This window comes from Balaenoptera borealis (assembly GCF_965194805.1).
Source record: "Balaenoptera borealis genome assembly, chromosome: 1".
Taxonomy (NCBI): Eukaryota; Metazoa; Chordata; class Mammalia; order Artiodactyla; family Balaenopteridae; genus Balaenoptera; species Balaenoptera borealis.
The window spans coordinates 126,910,891-126,932,114 of NC_138860.1; the positions used below are offsets into that span (position 1 = coordinate 126,910,891).

Consider the following 21,224-nt stretch of genomic DNA (forward strand, 5'->3'; position numbering starts at 1 on the left):
TAAACTAAATAAATTATAATATAGCAATACAAAGGAATAGTATGCGGTCATTAAAATGATGCATTGAAAGAAGACAGATAAAACTGAATACATACAGTGTGATTCCATTTACATAAAGTTCAAAAATATCTATGGCATTTTTTGCAGGGGGCAGTGAATAGAAGAGGGCACAGGGACGCTTCTGGGATTGTGGTTATGTTTTTAATTTATTTTTTAACATCTTTATTGGAGTATAATTGCTTTACAATGGTGTTAGTTTCTGCTTTACAACAAAGTGAATCAGCTATACATATACATATATCCCCATATCCCCTCCCTCTTGCGTCTCCCTCCCACCCTCCCTATCCCACCCTTCTACGTGGTCACAAAGCACCGAGCTGATCTCCCTGTGCTATGCGGCTGCTTCCCACTAGCTATCTCTTTTACATTTGGTAGTGTATATATGTCCATGCCACTCTCTCACTTCGCCCCAGCTTACCCTTCCCCCTCCCCGTGTCCTCAAGTCCATTCTCTACATCTGCATCTTTATTCCCGTCCTGCCCCCAGCTTCTTCAGAACCATGGATTCTGTTTATGCTTAATCTCTTGATCTGCGTGTTGGTAAGATGCGTGCATCCACTTAGTGAAAATTCATCAAGCTAAACACTTACGATCCAAGTGCTTTTCTGTTTTGTTTCAGTTCAGTTACCAAAATACCTTTAAAAAATTAAATCATTTGTTCAGTTTTACAGTCTTAGAAAAATGCCCATGATATCTTGTTAAGTATAAGAAGTAGGTTTCAAAGTTGCATGTTCTCATTTTAATGAAAAACATATATTTAAAATATATATACATAGAAAAAAATCTAAGAGGAATGTAAGTCAAAATCTTAATACTATTCACTCCCAGGCTTTGGGCTTTTGGGTGATTTGTTGTTGTTGATACATGTTTTCTAGAATGAAGATGTAATATTTTGTAAATGAAAAATCCTTAAACAAAAATTCTGGAGAAATTTTGGCTACATGTGTTCAAGAGACCTGAGGGGGTGAAAAATGATGAAATTAGTATTTATGCATTTATTCCATAAGTTAATATGGAGAATCCACACGAGCAATACAGTATTTCAGTATTGAGGGCACAAGGATTGAGGACATAAGGACACAAGCTGGGCACAGTGCCCAGCTCTCAAGTAGCTTACAGCCTATAGAATAACAGAATAAGCTGGATGTTCTTAATCAGATGAAAACATGACTCATAGGGAGTTATACATGTCTTCAAATATTTGAATGGCTACAATGATAGAGAGGAAGCTGATTTGTTCTGTGCTGCTCTGCAGGGCGGGATTAGACAAAACAGCGGAATTTTTGACAGAGCAGGTTTTGACTAGGTCTTAGGAAGACCTTCTTAAAGACAGTGGCTGTGAAACAGAAAGAGATCCTCTCACCTGCAGGGAGACCAAGCACATGCAGCCAGTTCTCTCCACTGGGGCTCAAGCCTAGGATAGTCCCTTCCAGTCATGTTGTGCAGTGTTGGAGTTAACAGTTTAATTTAGGGCTCTTCCTTCTTTGGAGAGGACTTGAAAACAAGGGCTCTAACCAGTTGTTTTTGTTCAGTCTGAGATACTGGAGATGTAAACCTTTTCTTTCTTTCTTTTTTTAAAAAAATATTTATTTATTTTATTTTATTTTTGGCTGTGTCGGGTCTTAGTTGCGGTGTCTGGGCTCTTAGTTGTGGCACGTGGGCTCCAGAGTGCGCGGGCTCAGTAGTTGTAGCATGCAGGCTCAGTAGTTGTGGCGTGTGGGCTCTCTAGTTGTGCGGGGGCTCGAGGGAGTGGGCTCTGTAGTTGTGGCACGCGGGCTTAGTTGCCTCGTAGCATGTGGGATCTTTTCCCCGACCAGGGATTGAACCCACGTCCCCTGCATTGGAAGGCAGACTCTTAACCACTGGACCACCAGGGAAGTCCCACAAAACGTTTCTAAGTTTGCATCCTCCTACCCCTATTTTCCCTGAGAACATAAAAAAAAAAAAAAATCCTGTAAAATTAGGTAAATATGAGAGGTGTATGGGCAGATTCATCAAGGGAAGTTTTTCCCTCCTGGTGCTTGCTTGCCTGTTTACCAGCCCTGGACTGGTCCTTGGTCAACATCTCTTTGATCACATCATTCCTCAGCATCCAGGGCTTCTGTGATTTGGCCATTTCCTTTCTGTCCCTGGGCCAGGAGGGACATACTCCTACCACTGTGATTGGTTCCTTACTTAAAATTTCCCTTCTTGGAGCCCCCCATCTCCCCAACCCTCTCCCAAACTTAGGGGACCCCATCCATTCTCTGAGGCTCCCCTTGGTTCTCAGCTTCTCCAAAAAGGGGCTCCCGACCATTCAGCCATTGTGCTTTCTTCATCCCCTCATCCCTGCTAACACTCACTGAATAGCTCCTTTGTCTACCTGCCCTGTATTGATTCTAAAGTTTTCATAAGCATTAATTCTTGCTTCATCAAATAGATTATAAGCTCCTTGAGGGGTGATGACATTAAAAATTTAAAAAATTCTCCCTTGTATTTACTGTAGTGATGAGGCATAATTCAGCTTTTTCTTGCTCTCCTATCTTTAATGACAATTTAGCAACATATGAACTCCAGTCCATACTCCCTTCTCTGAAGGATGGTGACACTCGGAATCAGTACAACCAATGGAATGATTTGCCAGCTCTTTGTTTTGTATTTTGCTTCCTGGCATCTATGTTAGCTACATAGTGGTGACTGGAACTTGACTCTGATACAGAAGCCACATGCTACCTTACCCAGCAAAAGCCATATTTGTTTTTGTCTTTGTTTGGTGGGAAGGGGCCAGGAAGACTTCGTGAAGAGTCCATATTGCTCTTTCAGGACCCATCCAGAGGAAGAATCTCTTAGTTATAGCTGGTTCTTAAAAATGGCCAAGCCTTATAGTTTTACTTAAAACCTCTGCTCTTATCATTATGACTCCAAAATGGTTATTAGTAGAAGACAGGTTAAGACTGTTATTTCTGACACCGTGTCTTTATTTACCACAACTGAGCTTGGGGAACGTGGGGACAATAACGTAATCTTAGCTCTCTTCATCTTGCTTTCTCATTCATTCATTCATTCATTCATAAGACTTATATTGAACACCTACTAAGTGCCAGGTTTCTCACTGCTTAACATTCTCTTCCATTCTCAACAATAGATGTTGGAATGAGGGACAGTCTGGGGACTTGCCTCCCCCAAGACCAAGCTGAGGACTTCCAAGAAATAACAACTGTGCTCTGCATGCTGCTCTGCCCACGCCAGCTTCCCACGTGTTTACTCCAGGAGTTAGTCCAAGCAGGGAAATATATAATTGGACCAAATATGTTCCTTCCCCTTTAAACTAAGGTCATTGGACAAGTGTGTGGTGCAAACATGGTGATCAGCTTTCTGGTAGAAGACATTCCTCGAGGCATGGTAGGACCATCAGTAGCACTGCCTTCAGAGTCAGTGCCCCAGAAAATATGGGAAGAAAATATCAACTGGGTGACAGGAATCTGTCATGTTAAAGGAAAATAGCCTCATTCGCTTACGAGGGAAGAGTCCTTCATTGCCTTGACCATCTGATGGTTTAAATATGTTTCATTTACAGCTAAAAAGGGACTTCCCTGGTGATGCAGTGGATAAGAATCCGTCTGCCGATGCAGGGAACACGGGTTCGATCCCTGGTCCGGGAAGATCCCACGTGCTGCGGAGCAACTAAGCCCGTGTGCCACAACTACTGAGCCCACGAGCCACAACTACTGAAGCCCACGCGCCTAGATCCTGTGCTCTGCAACAAGAGAAGCCACCGCAATGAGAAGCCCGCACACCGCAATGAAGAGTAGCCCCTGCTCGCAGCAACTAGAGAAAGCCTGCGCGCAGCAATGAAGACCCAACACAGCCAAAAGTAAATAAATAAACAAATGAACATGTTTTTACAGCTAAAAAGGTGCTCTGAGACTCTCGGTTCTAGAGCTCGGAGCAAAATGAGAGGGAAATACTTTGGGAATGTTACGTATAGGAAGGCCAAAGGCCAAAACAGTCACTGCCCCCTTAATCACTGGCTTGTTATTCTGCTTCGTTCCTCAAGGCTAAATATGGTCTCCCACAGTAAAAACTTGTATTGTTGTAAACAACTGCAGGAATGTGTCCACAAGAGGAAATGGCAGTCAATAGGCAGGCTTAAGCCAAAGGTCTAAGAGATACTTTCTCACCTCAACTCACCCTGATCCTAGCCAACCACATCTATTCTAGGTAAAACCCCATTTAACAATCAATCCCTTAGGGAGTGTTTAATTTGAATGAACGACATCAGAAGCAGATACAGGAATTTAACCAATCTCTTAACATCTGTCATGGCTGCTGATGGGTTCCAATTGTAGGTTCCAATTAACTTCTGATACCATCTTCGTCCCCCTTTTATCAAGATATTCTCTTTCTTATTGGTTGTCTCCCCTAACTCAATATACAGTAGTTATACTGATAGCTAATGCTTGTTGAGTATTTACTAAGAGCACTGTGACACTTGTTAACTCATTTCATTTTCCGTCAACCCTATGACCTTGGTAATATCGTTGCTTCCACATCACAGATGAGGAAACTGAGGAAGAGTGAGTGTAAGGATGTTGCCCAAGGTCACACAGCTAGGACATGGGAAAGCTGGGATTTGAACTCACGTAGTTCATACTCTTAACTAGACTCTGTACTGTCTCTCTATTTATACAAATGTGCTTGACTCTCTTATATTTAAGAAATATTTCACTCTGGAGCTTCCTTTTCCTTTAGATACTGCCCTAAGTCTTTTCTTTCTCTTAGAATTGAGTACATCTTCATTCCCTTACCTCTTAATCACCCCAAACCCACTGGCTTTACTTTCTTGTTTTCCACTGGAATTGCTCTTACCAAAGTTATCAATAGCTCTTTGGTTGCTAAACCCAACAGACAATTTTCATCACATTTTATTTAAACTTTCCTGGATGAAAACTCTCTCCTCCCTTGCCTTCTATGACACTATTTGCTCTTGTTTTCTGCTTTCCTCTCTTTCCTCCTTTGGCTCTGGGATGGGTGTTTCCAAGCCTCCAGATCTCAGCTTTCCTCTAGCCTCCCTCTACCCAAGCTCACTGGGTGATCTCTCCCGCATACATATCCTCACCTACCATTGATATCCTGGTGAATTCTACATCTCTGTCTATAGCCAGAACTTGTATTCTGGGTACCAGATCTCAAAAACCTCTTGTTTAATGGACATTACCTCTGGATGTCCCATAAGCATCTCAGCCTTGAAATGTTTAGAACTGAAATCTTTATGGCTCCCCAAAACCCACTTCTTCCCCACATTCCTTATCTCCTTGAATGGCACCTCTGTCCACCCGGTGGTCTAAACCAGCCACTTCTGAGTCATGCTAATTCTTCTCATTCACCTGTACACACAATGGATCTTTAAATCCTGTTGATTCTATGCCCTACAATCTCTTGGATCTGTTTCCTCTTTTCCCTTTCAACTGCCTCTTTGTTCCTCACCTGTATGACCATCCAGATGACCTGTGGACTGACCTCCCCACCGTAGCCTTGGCTCCCTCTCCCTGCTGTCATGGTGCTCTTTCTGAAACCTGAGTCTGATGACACGTGACTGAGGAAAAGCCCTGACGGCTCCTCATCGCTACAGGATTAAGTTCAGATTTCTTAGGCTGGTCACGATCCAGACCTTGTCTGTCTCCAGCTCTGCCTCGCACCACTTCCCACCCCCTCACCTCTGGGGCTCCCTCTTGCACACTTGTTCCCTCTCTGTGCGTGGGCCCACCCCAGTTGTCTTCCCACTTGCACTTGGCCAATTCCTTTTCTTCCTCAGGACTCAGCTCTGACTCTCCCTCTCCACCCTCATGTCTCCACTTCATCTTTCTCTCTATCACCTATGCTTCTGCCATTGCATGTACCAGCTGTACCATTTCTTTGTCCCCTCCCTACAACGTGAGCTCCTTGAGATTAGGGAGCCTTGTCTTTTATCTTTGTACACTTAAGTCTATCTCTTTGCTGACATATAGTAGAAACTCAAAAAATGTACCAAATGAATTAATGAAAGTAACCCAAAAGAATATATACCTAATAGAAGAATTTAATATAGCAGCAAGGGAACAGATTTATCATTCGGGGAGTTTAAGCAGCCCCCTTAAAGTCTATGTATCCTTTAGCTTAGGCCATTTTTTCCTCCACCTCCATACTAAGCCATCATTTGAGATAAATATGGAGTCAGGGTACTCCATCCAACCCACAAGAAAACCCCAGAATTACCAAGCTTCCTCAGATCCACCCAGCACCACATCCTCAGACATTTGCTAGTTGTAGCCCTTGGCCTTCTGAAATAGTTTTGGTAAAGCTCACAAAAAGGTACCCACAATATGTCTTAGTAAAAGATGCAATGTATCAATATATTCTGAAATCAATGTGCTTTGGGAAGGGTTCAGTAATGCTTCAGATATGGGATCAAATTGTTTCCTTTTTTGAAGTTAATATGAATTTCACATGACTGGGAGAGACATAGCTGGGGCACTCAGAAGTCTTTTTCATTGATACTCATTTGATGTCTTATTATTTTGTCATTGTTTTCAGACATCAATAGCTAGATATACAGGAACAAAGTAAAATAGAAAATTGAGGTACTTATTCAAAGAATTATGGCAAACCCTTCCCTCATCTACCGTATTCTCACAACCACACCTAGATTTTGGCCTCCTCACTATATATTTATATAACCTTCGATAGCATGAGCTTTGAAGTCTGAGAAATTTGGTCTGAGTCTTAACTCTGTCACTAACTAACTGTGCAACCTTAGGAAATTTACTTAACCTTTCTGGACCTCCATTTCTTCATCTGTAAAATGGGGAAGAATATGAGTACAGATGATTGGTCTGATGATTAAATAAGATAATATGTATAAAGATGGCACAGTATATGGAACATAGTAAGTCCCCAGTATATGTCAGTTTTAATATTTTTATGAGGTAAATAAAATAAACATTTTTGAGGTAGAGGATGGGAACTTTGGCTTATTCAGTTGTCGTCACACTTCATTCCCTTGCGGCCATGTCTCTGTTGTACATGCTTCCAATTAAGAAAACAGTTTGCAACATGTCAACTCATTGGCTATTCAAACTTGGGGTGAATAGAGGACAAACATTATTTTGCCATTTAAAAGAAATTCAGAGAGGCTAGGAGGTGAGTGACCAAGATGGCAGAGTAGAAAGACCCTAAGCTCACCTCCTGTCATGAGCACACCAAAATCACAACAATCTGCAGAATGACCATTGTTGAAAAAGACTGAAACCTACTAGAAAAGATCCTCTACAGCTAAAGACATAAAGACAGAACCACAACAACATAGGTAGGAGGGACAGACTAGAGATATAATCAAATCCCATACTCTTGGGTGGGCGACCCACAAACTGGAGAATAATTATGTTATAGAGAGGCTAAGGGATTGGTCCAAGGGCACACAGAGCTTGGACACAAACACAAGATTTTGGGTGTTCTCTCATCTCCAGTGCTGGGTCTTGGGTCTGTAGCATCTGCCAGTGTCCAGTGATCATTCTTCGTGGGTCTTGGAACAAGCAAAAGGGGCTTTCACTGAGTCAAGCTTGGAGATGTGGCCTTGACTGAGTGAACAGGCTCAGTACCTAAAACTTCACCAGGTGACTCTGTTGGTGAATTAATGGCATCTCCAAAAAGATCTCAACAAATGGATAGGGAGACAATGAGTGTGAGAGTGTGAGGTCGCCTTCACTTTACCTGGTAAAACTTACTCACTTGTGCTCTTTTCTTTTTAGCAATAATTTGCCCTTCTGGATGACTTAACTCAGCAACATTCTTTTCTTTGAGGAAATAATTTTAAAAACATGGAGAAAAAAACCCCTTCTGCCATGTCATGCACTGTTCCAAGGATTGTTTAATGTCTTTTTGAACCTCACAGTTCTTTAAGCATAGTGAGCCCTTGATAAAAGTTTATTAATTTGGTCTGTATAAATGAAGAAAGTGTTTTGTTCTAGTCAAACAATACTTAGAGCTTTTTGCAGTGAAAAGGTTTATGTAATTAAGTAGGTTCATAGTCAGCACATAATGCCTGCATTTCTCCAACGTTAGAACGATATCCCATTGTTTTGTAAATGCATTTGAGATTGTCTTGGAAAGAGGCCCAGTGTGTCTCCTGTTACTTCCATCCTGAATGGCCTGGACTTTGAAAAAACAGGTATGGCCAGGGTGAGCACCAAAGGGGCCCTTAGTAACTGCATGCCTCCAGGGGAGAAAGAACTGTGGCAATCACGTGGCTGTGTCTAGAGCAGGGATGACGTTTCACAGTTAGGGCAAGCCACAGGCTTTGGAGTCAGATGAAACTTATTTCTCTGTGTGAACTCAGCCTAGCTCATGAGCTGCCTGTTTTCTCTTCATAGTGGAAACTCAACCAAGTCTAGGCTGGGTTTTCTTAGCCTAATCCAATAAGTTTTGATAACCCTGATAGTCCAGTTCTTTGTGTCCCCCTCCCCCATTCCTATGTTAAATCCTAAAGTCTAATGTGATCATATTAGGAGGTGGGGCCTTTGGGAGGTGCTTGGATCACAAGGGTGGAGACCCCATGAATAGGATTAGTGTCCTTATAAAAGAAGCCCCAGAGAGCTCTCTAGCCGCTTCCACCCTGTGAGGGCACAGTGAGAAGATGGCTGTATAGGAACCAGGAATGGGTTCTCACCAGTCACTGAATCTGTTGGTGCTTTGATCTTAGACTTTCTGTCTCTAGAACAGCGAGAAATAAATTTCTGTTTTTTAGTCTATGGTATTTTGTTAGCCCAAGTGGACTTCGACAAGCTCAAAGTTCAGTTTCCAAGTAAGGGCTGTCTCCCATCTGGAGGGTTTTCTTCACCCTTCCTTCAGTCCTGGTCTTGCCGGTGCTGTTGGTTCCCCGGGGTGTATCCCCTCCACCTTCCATTCAGCCCCTTTTCTGGAGTCTCCTCCTGGTCCTCCAGATGCATTTCTCTTTGCCAGTTCTGACTAGCACCCAGACTTTCCTTTCAGGCATCCCTTGCACCACGGGGTACAGAGAAACGTTCAGAACTTTTCCAGGCCCACAGGAGCCCAGAGAAACAGGGACTTTAGGTAGATGCACCCCTTTCCCCTAACTGCTTCCTCACATTTGTGAGGTTATTTGCTTTTTTTAAAAAAATTAATTAATTACTTAATTTTTGGCTGCTTTGGGTCTTTGTTGCTGCGCTCCAGCTTTCTCTAGTTGCGGTGAGCGGGGGCTACTCTTTTTTTTTTTTTTTTTTTTTTATGGCTGTGTTGGGTCTTCGTTTCTGTGCGAGGGCTTTCTCTAGTTGCGGCAAGTGGGGGCCACTCTTCATCGCAGTCTCTCTTGTTGCGCAACACGGGCTCCAGACGCGCAGGCTCAGTAATTGTGGCTCACGGGCCCAGTTGCTCCGCGGCATGTGGGATCCTCCCAGACCAGGGCTCGAACCCGTGTCCCCTGCATTGGCAGGCAGATTCTCAACCACTGCGCCACCAGGGAAGCCCCGGGGGCTACTCTTCATTGTGGTGCATGGGCTTCTCATTGCGGTGGCTTCTCTTGTTGCAGAGCACAGGATCTAGGCACATGGGCTCAGTAGTTGTGGCACACGGGCTCAGTAGTTGTGGCACACGGGCTTAGTTGCTCTGCAGCATGTGGGATCTTCCTGGACCAGGGATCGAACCTGTGTCCCCTGCATTGGCAGGCAGATTCTTAACCACTGTGCCACCAGGGAAGTCCAGTTATTTGCTTTTGAAAGGACAAGTGAAAACAAGGCACAAGGGAATTTTTCCCTCCAAGATCCCCAAACGCTAAGTCTGGGGTTTCATATAGCTGCCCAACAACACACCCGCAAATCCAATTAACCCTAGGGTTCTCATAGTGTGGGCCACAGACTCCGGTCCCCTATTTTCATTACAATACTAAGAGGTTATTTGCTTTTCACTGATGATGCAAAAACAATGGCTGTAAACCTGCGGTGCCAATCAAAGCCAATTATTCTAGTATTCTCCACCACCATGAACTCACAGAAAAAAAAGAAAGAGAGAAAGAAAGAAAGAAAACAATGCCATTGTTACTTAAGAACGCTCTTGATGAAGCAATGAAAAAGTTTAACTTTAACCTTAAGTACATATTATTGTAATATTTTGTGAGACAAAATGGGAAGATGCGTAAGGCACTTCAGCACAGCCAGGTACATTTAATGGTTTTCTCAAGAAAAGCACTGTGTGATCATTTGAGTTGTTGAACTAGCTGTTTTTTAGTTGAACACCATTTTTACCTTCTGAAAGACTGAACAACAGATAAAACTATGGTTTTTCAGACTTGAGTATCTGGCAAATATTTTCTTGAAAAGTAATAAAGTAAGCCTGTCACTTCAAGGAAAACATCTGGCAGCATCTTTGCTAATGATAAAATCCAAGCTTTCAAGCCCCGGATCCATCATTTACTAGTAAATTACTTAACTCTCTGACATCTTACTTGAAAAATAGGATGGCGATAATACTCCATAGAGCAGATACAAGTGTCAAGTAAGTTAACATTATAAAGCATTTTGTACAGTGCCTGCTGTGTAAGTGTTCAATAAACATTGCCTTCTATCATAGCTACATCAAGTTAAAACAATCAGATTTCGTTTTCATTTGTAATTTGACCAAATACATGAGTCAATTCCACCAAAAATGTTTAACCTGATCTCCAAGGAAATACTCTCTAAAAATTAGATTTATTCATAGTTCTTTAATAACAGGGCAACTATGAAATGACAATAGACCTTAATAAAATAATGACAGGCATTGAGATATTGGGTTTTAAGCAAAAATTCTCATGTCTTTAGTTTTCTTCCAGGAAATAAACAGGACTAGTTGGTGGTGAAAAAATGCACAGAATAACACAAAATATTATACAAGTACCTCCCAAAGCTTACTACTTAAAAGCGGTGGATCAGCACCAATGCCAAGGTACACAAGGCCCTCAGTGTTCCTGCTACACTGAAAGCTACAGCCATTGAATCATGTCTTGATCATTATGCCATTAGTTTCACACTTCTCCTGTAAAGTCAGATGATTTTCCAAACTGAAGAACTTCTACCAAGGCTTTGGATAGGAATTAATGGGAATTCAGGTTATGTTACATTTGGGGGTTAGGCAGGCCATGAAAAGCAGAGAAGGGAAAAAGAAGCCAAAATAGATTGGATAATAGCAAGATAATGATCAAGAGATTTAAAAAAAGAAAAAAGGAAAGAAATGTACCAGAAAAGGTTGTGAAAAACTATAGGAGCCTGTTAATGGGATGTCACGAGGCTTTTTAAGATATTTTTGCATTTTCCAAATAATTTTCTGTTTTCGGCAATGATTGCGTCCCAGTCCTGTACATCAGCACAGTTCTTCTTCTTCTTTTTTTTAATTAATCAATTAATTAATTTTTGGCTGCATTGGGTCTTCATTGCTGTGTGCAGGCTTCTTCTAGTTGCAGCGAGTGGGGGCTACTCTTCGTTGCAGTGCGCGGGCTTCTCATTGCGGTGGCTTCTCTTGTTGTGGAGCACGGGCTCTAGGCGCATGGGCTTCAGTAGTTGTGGCACACAGGCTCAGCAGTTGTGGCTCGCGGGCTCTAGAGCACAGGCTTGGTAGTTGTGATGCACGGGCTTAGTTGCTCCGCAGCATGTGAGATCTTCCCGGACCAGGGCTCAAACCCGTGTCCCCTGCATTGGCAGGCGGATTCTTAACCACTGCGCCACCAGGGAAGTCCTCAGCACAGTTCTCATATCTTGTTTGTGAACAACCATAGAACCCTTTTCAATCCTTTTGATCACCAGGCCCTATCCTGTGAGATCTCTTATCTGTTCTTTGGAAGGCATTTCTCTATAAATAGCTACTGAGCTGCCTTCTTCATGAACACAGAGGCAATAATTTTCACAACAACATTCAAAGGGCCAACTAGGTCCATCCTTGTCACTTTTCCCTTTGATCCAGATGGTACACTTTCTCTGAACATTTTTTCGACTCAGATGGAAGTCAGTGCAATTATTTGTCCCCACTTAAAACTATTTTGCAAATGAGCAGGAAATAGCAGCAGCTTGGGATGGGGAGGAGTTGGTGCGGCTTGTTCTCCGTGAGAAGGCAGCAGCCACATGGCGTAAGAAGCGTCTGGTTAGCTTCATAATTAACCTGAAAACCATCCTGCCAGAAGCAGCTACAGCAGCAGCAACCTGCCTGTCAGTTCTGGTCCAGGAATTCCAATTGCTATTTCAGTTGTTATGGAAACTGACCACACTGCTTCCTAAAGAATTCATTATTCCAGCAAATATTTGTTGTTCTAGTCATTCTGGGACATCTAAATGAGTGATGCAGACACAGGGATGGAGAAGCACAGAGGAGGAAGCCTGGAGATCAGAGAAGACCGCACAGAGACCTAAGAATTAAACCTGACCTTGGGGCATGATTAGTCAGGGGAGAAGACATTTCAGGTGAGAGGACTGGCAAAAGCAGAGGAAAGTTCAAGAGTTAATAATGGTGCAGGTGAGGTTGGGGCTGAAGACTCCTGTGTGGGAAAAGGGGAAGACACATTGAGGCCAGTAGGGAGAGAGCTTTGGAGGCCAGACTAAGGAGTTGGACCCTTCTGTGGACAAAAGGGAACCAGGAGACTTTAAACCAGGATACTTCAGGAATATTAATATTATTATCTTAAGACTAACAGTGAAGATGTCAACCTAGCTTCTGGTTAATACTACAACCCTACTTGTCTTGGTAGCTGTCAGGACAATAATTTGAGAAACGAAAAATTCAGCCATCTTCTCATATAGAAAAAAAACACACTTACTTTACTGAAATCAGCTGACTGTTGTTGATTAAAGCTCATCAAAACTGCTATGGGTGTGTCGACGACATCCCGAGTATTTTTATGAGCTTCAAATTGACCTGCAATAATACAGCCTCAAAATACCATCCTGCCATCTGTTGAGAAAGTACAGTTGATCCTTGAACAATGCGGGGCTTAGGGGTGCAAACCTTCCCTGCAATCGAAAATCCATGTATGACTTATAGCCAGCTCTCTGAATACTTGGTTCCTGCTGGTCCATCGTTCTGAATCCGTGGATTTAACCAACCTGGACCGGGTAGTACTGTAGTATTTATTATTGAAAAAAATCAGCGTATAAGTGGACCCGCGCAGTTCAAACCCATGTTGTTCAAGGCTTAAGTATATTCAGAACTAAAGCCTTAATTTTCAAGCAGAATCCAGTAAATAGCCTAGAAGAAGAACCATCATTTTTCTTCTTATTGCAGTTCCTTTGTACATGGCCCAAACAGTAAGCTGAAATCTTTCTTTTCTAGAATAGTGACTGACTAACAAGTTGAAGTACAGGAGAGTCTGGTTGATATAAAAAAAAGAAAACCTTTATTCAGAGCAGCAGCTTTTAGTGTGGTCTGTGGACCCTGGAGGGTCTTAAGGTTTGTCTGGTGCCAGACTTTTTTTTTTTCTTGGCCGCACTGCATGGCGTGTGGGATCTTAGTTCCCCGACCAAGGATCAAACCCACATCCCCTGCATCTGAAGCATGGTGTCTCAACCACTGGATCACCAGGGAAGTCCTGATGCCAGATTTTATATTGTGCTCTTTCACCTTCTGAAGGGCACAGGGCTTAGTAACAGGTGAGCTGAGATCTTTAGGCCTGGCTAGATAGAAGCAATATTTGAAAATACACTCAAAATTCAAGTATGGTGCCAAACAACGGGTAAATCTGAAATAATATTATTCTTAGAGACAATAACAACAACCACAAAACATGCTGTACTATTTTAAAAAGCTTTTTTTGGGACCACATTATTAAAAACACAGATTGCTATGTGATAATAAAGCCTCATTCTTTGGATTCCTGAACTTCAACTTTAAAGAGTCTCCCCTTTTCCTAATTTGGCCTCTAAGATAAAAGCTGGACAGAAAGTATAGTTTATTGTGTATAGTCTAGATGTCAAGATAATGGATTAAAATTTGTGTGGAAAGGGGAATTTTCTTTGAAATTATGGTGATGAGTTTCTTTTCAGTAAGGAGTAGACATAATGTACTTTTACTTTCTGAAAAGCATGTAAACTAAGTGCGGCAATAGCCCATCCACTTCCCAAGGCTAAGGTCAACTAGAGACAAGCAGGTCAGAAACAGAACTCAGTTGAGCTCAAGAATTCTCACTGCTTAGACACGCTGTTCACTCTGGCTAGAATTCGTCTTCCTCTCACCTCCCACTAATCCCTTCAGTCATCCATCTTTTCCTTTAGTTCCCTGCTTAAATGTCACTTTCACAGGGCCTTCCCTGATCACCCACGTTTACCCCAAACACTTCACCCTGCTTGTTCGCTGTTTCAGCTCTTTGTTTCCTTCCCAATGCTTTTCAAGGTTTGTGATAATAATTTGATTAGTTCTCCTTTTCCTCTAAGATGGAAACTCTCTGATCCCTGCTCACTGCCCAGCATGGGTCCAATATTCAGTAAGTAGTTGGTGGATGATTAAATGTGGTTGTGACCGTCTAGGGTTGCAACCCACATAACTCAGTGGTGGGGTGAGGAGGGCCCGGAAATGGGGAACCACAGCCACAGACCCTGGTCTCCTCTCTGCCACCAGTTGTTTGAATGACCTGGCTCAAACCCCTTAAATTCTCCGTGACTCAGTTTCTTCATCTGACAATGAGGGAGGTTTACTGAGAGATTTCCAAGGAAGAATCCTGACTTTAGGATGCAAGATTCTAAGCATATCTGAGTATATTTCTAGGGTGCTGATAACCATTCTTTTTCCCACTCATTGAGGAGGCGTGGACCTTTTCATTATTTCTGAATATAAATAGGTATTTTCTGAAAAATGTACAGTATTAAGTGAGTGTATTAACTTTTCTATAGACTTGACTAGCTAGAGGGAAAAGCACTAAGTTTTGGGAGGTGATCTGACGATATTTTGTCCTATTCTATGTAATTTTAACAGCTGCGTAAGTAGTCCCATTTATTCCCAAGAGAAAAACTGGAAATCTGGTTCTCATACTAATAAGCTTTCTGACCTTGGACAAGTTGCTTAACCTTCTGAGGTTCACTTTTCTTGTCTGTGTAATAGATATGTAATAGGGATGGACCGCCAACCTGTAGGATTGTGTAAGGATTAAAGGAGATAACTTGGAACATAATAGGTGCTCAGAAAATGCTGGTTAACCCTAAATGAATTTTATCCCACAATTTGTTTCCCAATGAGTTTCTTTGTACTAAGGCATAAAACAAACGAGATTGCTTTTTTGTTAGCTGTATGGAATGCAGGCTATGGTTATTGAGGTACGCTTGAATATGTGGTTACTGATGTATTTAGTTTAGGGAGGAGCAGGTCATAGTTCAAAGAGAAAAGGTGTTAGATTTTAACAGACATAGGCATCCTTTTCCCATGGGATTATAACGCATTTTATTATCATAGAGCTAAACTCAGGAGTTTGATATTCCTTAGAGTCCTGCTTTGTCTATGCTGAAAAGATACAAAGCCAAAGTAATATAAAACTGTATAAATGAAAGGAATGATCTGGAAGCCTCAGGGGGTATAATCTTGACTAAAAAAGGGCCAAGACTTCAAAACAGGTTGAGAAATGAGTAGTCTTTTTTCCTTACCACGTTGTTATTATTAGCAATTACATTTGAAAATTTGAGGGCTGTTACTCACCAATCAGGAAAATAATTTTACACTTTCTCAAATCTTCCATGAAACCTTTAAAATAAGAATAATCTAAGTTATACAGAAAGAAAAACTGTATTGAAACCCTGGTTTTATACTATATAGTATATAGTATTATATAGTATATAGTATAGCATAATATATACTATTACATTATGTATTATAGTATACAGTATTCTATATAATATATATAGAATAGATAGCATAGAGATAAAACAAAAGTCATGAAGGTGGTGAGTGAGAACTGAATCTTGGGAACCACTGCTTTAAGGCAAAGGAATGATTAGGAATTTTTGGCAAAGTGCGAAACTCTGCAGAGTTTGTGGAGCCCTAAAAGATTTCCAGTTGTCACGTGATGTAGTAGGCAGTCATGAAGTGGTTCATTTATATACACAATGCTACATTTTTGCAGGAATCCACTATTAGTTGAGTGAAAGGCCCAACTCTACCAGAGAGAGATAGAGACAGAGCGAGAGAGGGAGGGAGGGAATGGGGCATGAAGAATTGAGTTGGGGTAGAAGAAGAAGGAGACAAGGGAAAAAGAGCTGGAAACAGAGGAAAGAGGTGAACTTGGGGGTCTTTGGAACCATTTGGTTTTCACACGAAAGGATTTTTTGTTATTGTTCTCTGCAATCAAACAGATGCTTCAGTCTCTTTACAGAGTAGCCCATGGTGACTGGAAAAATCGAGTATTATCGGGAGCTTTCTGTTAAAGGCAGATAGATTGATGCTTTTAACACATGGAGCCAAATGGTCATCTCATGTTCTCCATACTTCTAGTTTACTTTTTTCTTCTAGTTTACTTTTATGAAGCTGAGCAACATTTAATGTATTTGCAATCTAGGAAAGTGGTTATTACTGTTAGTATTAGTATTAGTAGTAGTATGGTTATCTAATTCCAGTTTAAAAAAAATAGTTATTTTCTAAAAATTACTAGTTATTTTAAAAAACTAATGATGGTACATTCATAAAATGATGGTACATTCATACAATGTGGTCATTACAAATTAAGTTTATAGAGAGTTTTTAATGACATGGGAACATGCTTATGTTATGATAAGTACAAAATATTGGAGATAATGTTTGTATATACACGTGTATTCACAACTATGTAAAAATAGGTATATAGGCAATACACTGCCATAAAAGAAACCAGAATGTTACCCATGATTATTTAGAGGCCATAAGGTCTTAGATGGCTCTTATTTTCTACCTTAAAAAAATTTCCACATGAATGTGTGTTAATTTTATAACCAGGAATAAAGGAAACTTTATTCAGCAATCAGTCAATCCCCATCCAGTTGGGACTGAGTTGATTATTTGCACTAGGCTCATGTTTATGTGCCTTTTCCTCATGAATCACCATTATGTCATTTGGTGACTGCAATTTTTACATACTGCTCTTGCCATTATCATCCAATGACACTTTATCTACTGCCTCCTGCTCATGGGTCAGCAGGATTAGAGCTGGGGTTATTTAGAAAGCCAATTCACTTACTTGTATATGCTCCCAGTCAATGTAAATATATTTCCACGGACTATAATTATAACAACAGCTATTACAGAGAGGAAATGATAGAAGGTATTTTTTTCTAGGGCAATCATGAAACTTATCTTTTTTTGGACAAACTCAAATTCACATAATTTTAATCTATTTTCAGTTCCATGTGTAGCTAATTATGGTTGGATTTTTTTTTAGTTTTGGCAAGACTTTTAACATGACAAAATTATGAAGCAGTATAATTTGGGTGTTTCTTAGGTTGCATCCCAATGGTACACGGCAGAGTAGTAACCACGATGCAGGAAAAAAACTTTTGTGTTCCAATAAAATTTGAAGAATGATGAGTTAAAGATAGCCAGCTCTCTTTCCTACAGGACATGTGGGAGTCCTGCTGTGCTCTTAGGTATGTGAATCTTCCAAAGGGGATTGGGTTTTGTGTTTTCCAAACATTTTAACCAGGGCAGCCTCTCTTCACTGAGCATCTTGGGGCTCATGTTCTCTGGGCAGTGAGGAAATGCATCTCTTAGTAAGGCGTCCCTTTGATTCTTTACACGGACCAAGAAGGGAGAGATCCAAAGAGTCCCAATCTTAATCATGTTCCCTGGCTACGGGAAAAGTACATGCTGTTGGTAGTTTATTATCTCTTAGTGGTGTTTAATAAAAAAGATATGCTCAGAGCTACTAAAATGACAACTTCGGTCTGATCAGTAAAGAAAACTCACCTCCCATGGTGTCTTCTTCAAACACATTTAACGGGTCATCACCCTGTTTATAAAAAATCAAAATATTAGATGATAATACTAACAGGCATTGTACTAAACTTTTTGCCAGCATTAACATACTTAACCTTCCAAACGACTCTGTGAAAGAGGTACCATTATTACCCAGATTTTACAGATGAAAACCATACTGAGTTCAAGAAGTTAGTTGCCCAAGGCCACGTAGTAGTGAGGGACAAAGCCCAGATTTAAACCTGGGCTGTCTGTCCCCAGAGTTCATGCTCTTTGTAACGGGTGCAATATCCTGCCTTTTCCCTTGGTGCATAACTCTCTGTGGTCAGAAAAATTGATGTAAAGAAGACAAAACTGATAGAAGTACTTGAAGCTCACTGACAGGAGGAGTACAGCTATTTTACAAACAACTCCATGATTTACAGCTGGACTTGGCAAACTTTCTGGAAAGGGCCAGATAGTAAACATTTTCAGCATTGTGAACCATATGGTCTCACTACTTAACCAACAGCCTCAGTTTGCCAATCCCTGAATGAAAGCATGAAATAAGGGAAGTTGGAATGACCAGCTTTGATTGATGCCTGCCTTTTAAATTTTCATTTTATTTTTTAATCAAACAGATCCTGCATTTTCCTTACAGAAAAACCCATGATGGTTGGGAAAAAAAATCCAGAAAGAAAATCTGTAAGAAGACATTGGTGAGATTTCTCACTCCCATCTATGTCTCTATCCATCCCATTTTCTCACTCCCTCATCCCTTAGAGATAACCACTCATAGAAGTTTTTTTTTTTTGGGTATCTTTCCAGATACACAAAAACTGACTTCTAGACATCTATGGATACACTTGAGTATAACTATATGATCTTATTACCTCCATTACACAGAAAGAAGCAAACATATTATATATGCATATGTGTTTATAATATACATACTAATCTGATAATACTGTTCTTCCCTTTGCTTTTTCACTAATCAATATATCCAGGAGAACGTTCTATATCCATACAGATGTTCTTGGGTTATACAGTATTCCACTGTATGGAAGGTACCATAGTTGTTATTGTTTTTAACTAGTTCTTTATTGATAGACCATTGAGTTGTTCCCAATCTTGGATTATTTTTGAAAAAGTAGCACAATGAATAAACTCATATAAATGTCAGTTCACACATATATACCTGTTGGATAAATTCCCAGAGAGCGTGCTGTGTAGTCAAAGAATAAATGTATTTATAATTTTGATAGATGTTTCCAAACTGCTCTCCCTAGAGGCTGTGTAGTTTTTCAGGGACAGCCTCTGGCTCATGCTTTACTCCAGCCTCTTGCCTCTAATTTGCTCTGATACAGGAGTCAGTTAAATGAGGTTGCCTGGTTGGATTAATGCTCCCTTTAGGTAAACTGCCACAAAAGCACTTTGTTAGAAAACAGAGCCTTGCCATCCTTTTTTAGAACATATGCCTTCAGGGCAACATTATTGCTTGTCTTCCTAGATTTGCCTGTGTATCCAGAGCTATTCCAGGTGAGGGAAGAGTATTCAATGGACTAGTTATTCAGGGACACATTTACATTAATTAACTCCTTTCCATGAATAGAAAAAAAACATCCACTATTCCTCAGTGAGCCTCCCCCCACTTCCCTTACTGAAATCATTGCATTTCACATTGTGCGGGGATCGTCTAATCCAACTCTACCACCCCCGCTCTCCCATTTTACAGATGAGGAAATTGGTAGTTGCAGAGGCCATGTGAGGGGCCCGTGGCCATATCATCATGTCCTTAGTGAGGCCAGGGTTGGGATGAGAACCACATCTCCTACCACACAGTCTGGCTCCTAGAGATTTAGTCCCATCAGCTTAGCTACCATAGTGGATCTGTTAGTGTCCTGCTGCTCACCTGGCTGGTACACCCATCCCCCAGCTGCTGCTAAGAGCACAACAGGAGTCTGGTCCCTCCCTCAAGCTGGGATGACTCTGGTGTAAGTTGTTCCCCAGTGGTCCCCTTGAGATCAAGTTGAAGTTAACATCCAGCTGGCTTCTCCCCTGCCCTATCCTGCATCTCTCCGTGTCTCGCAAGAGCACACCTAATAACACACTTGCAAAGAATCCCCATCTTAGCCTCTGCTTCTAGGGAAGCCCACCTGAGACAGGCACCTATTTGAAGCAATTAATATGTTTGCCTAAGATGCAGCTACATAGAAAGAGGCTCAATAGGTTTTGCTGGGAAAGAATCGTTTAATCAGACTCTGCTTATTGCTTGCCAAACAGCTATTGAATATATTCAGGTAATGTTAAGAGGAAACCATGAGGTCTTTTCTCTCAATTTTTAATATTATCGTTGAGTTATCAGACTAACACCCACCTTATAGACCAAACTGTAACAGATCTTTCTTGTACCTGGCTATCATGTCTTGGGAGTCTGATCAGGGTTAATCTGAATTCATAAAACAATGCACCAGGTTATAAAAGGGCCTTTCTGACCTTTATTTGGCTTCTTGAGTCTGACCTGCTTTTATCCACAGCTCTTATTCACAGTCTTCTGTTCTGTTTGCCCAAACGCTTCAGATGAGCCCCAGCTTCATTTCCATGAATGCATTGATAGTGAACAAGTTTCTGGAGCATAGATGCAACCGTCAAAAACTCTCCCTCAGGAAAGTGCTACACTGCACTCACTGACATGAAAACCCCGGTGAATGGGATGTTTGATTGCAGGGTGTTATTTCCCAGTGATGCTCAATAGACTTCACAGTTGATCTTTTGTAGACAAAAATTATCTGACATCTTAAACACACACACATACATGAAACACCCAGTGAAAGGCAAACACTTCTGGTTTTGGTGAAAAGATGTCATACAGCCTCCGGGGGCCCTAATTCTTATCTCTTTTCTTTTCAAATGCTAGGTGTGTTCTGCATAAGAGGCATTAATTTCAGAATGTCAGTTATATAAGGTGCAAAATGTTAGATAAGCTTCTTGGAGAAATGGCTGATAAGGTGTTTATATCCGGTTCCACTGTAGCTGCATCTTCGGTGAGGCATTCTTGGAGAAAACACAACCCACTAACGACCGAGTTCCACCCTGGGTACCTGTGGGTGCCTCTGGGGGTTGCAGCCTTTTACCTTGTTGCTGCTTCATCCACTCAGCCCTTTGTTGCCTGTAAGTCTGAATGTGGGGTTAGGCTTCGTGTGTACAGTGAGACATAGAAGACTTTCTGCAGGGTAAAACTAGGCTTTGGGGGTATGAAGCGGCATACCA

General features: G+C 41.3%; 1 protein-coding gene across 5 annotated transcripts in view; it reads right to left on the reverse strand.

Moving 5' to 3' along the window:
* The window catches only part of AK5 (adenylate kinase 5), a 252,647-nt gene that overhangs the window by 47,796 nt on the left and 183,627 nt on the right, over positions 1-21,224 (reverse strand). For all 5 annotated transcript variants that reach the window (XM_082355609.1, XM_082355608.1, XM_082355606.1 and 2 more), the window contains exons 9-10: positions 17,967-18,009; positions 15,732-15,776 (exon numbers count right to left, since the gene is read on the reverse strand). In XM_082355609.1, coding sequence (XP_082211735.1) covers positions 15,732-15,776; positions 17,967-18,009 — 88 coding nt within the window. The remainder of the gene's footprint in view (positions 1-15,731; positions 15,777-17,966; positions 18,010-21,224) is intronic.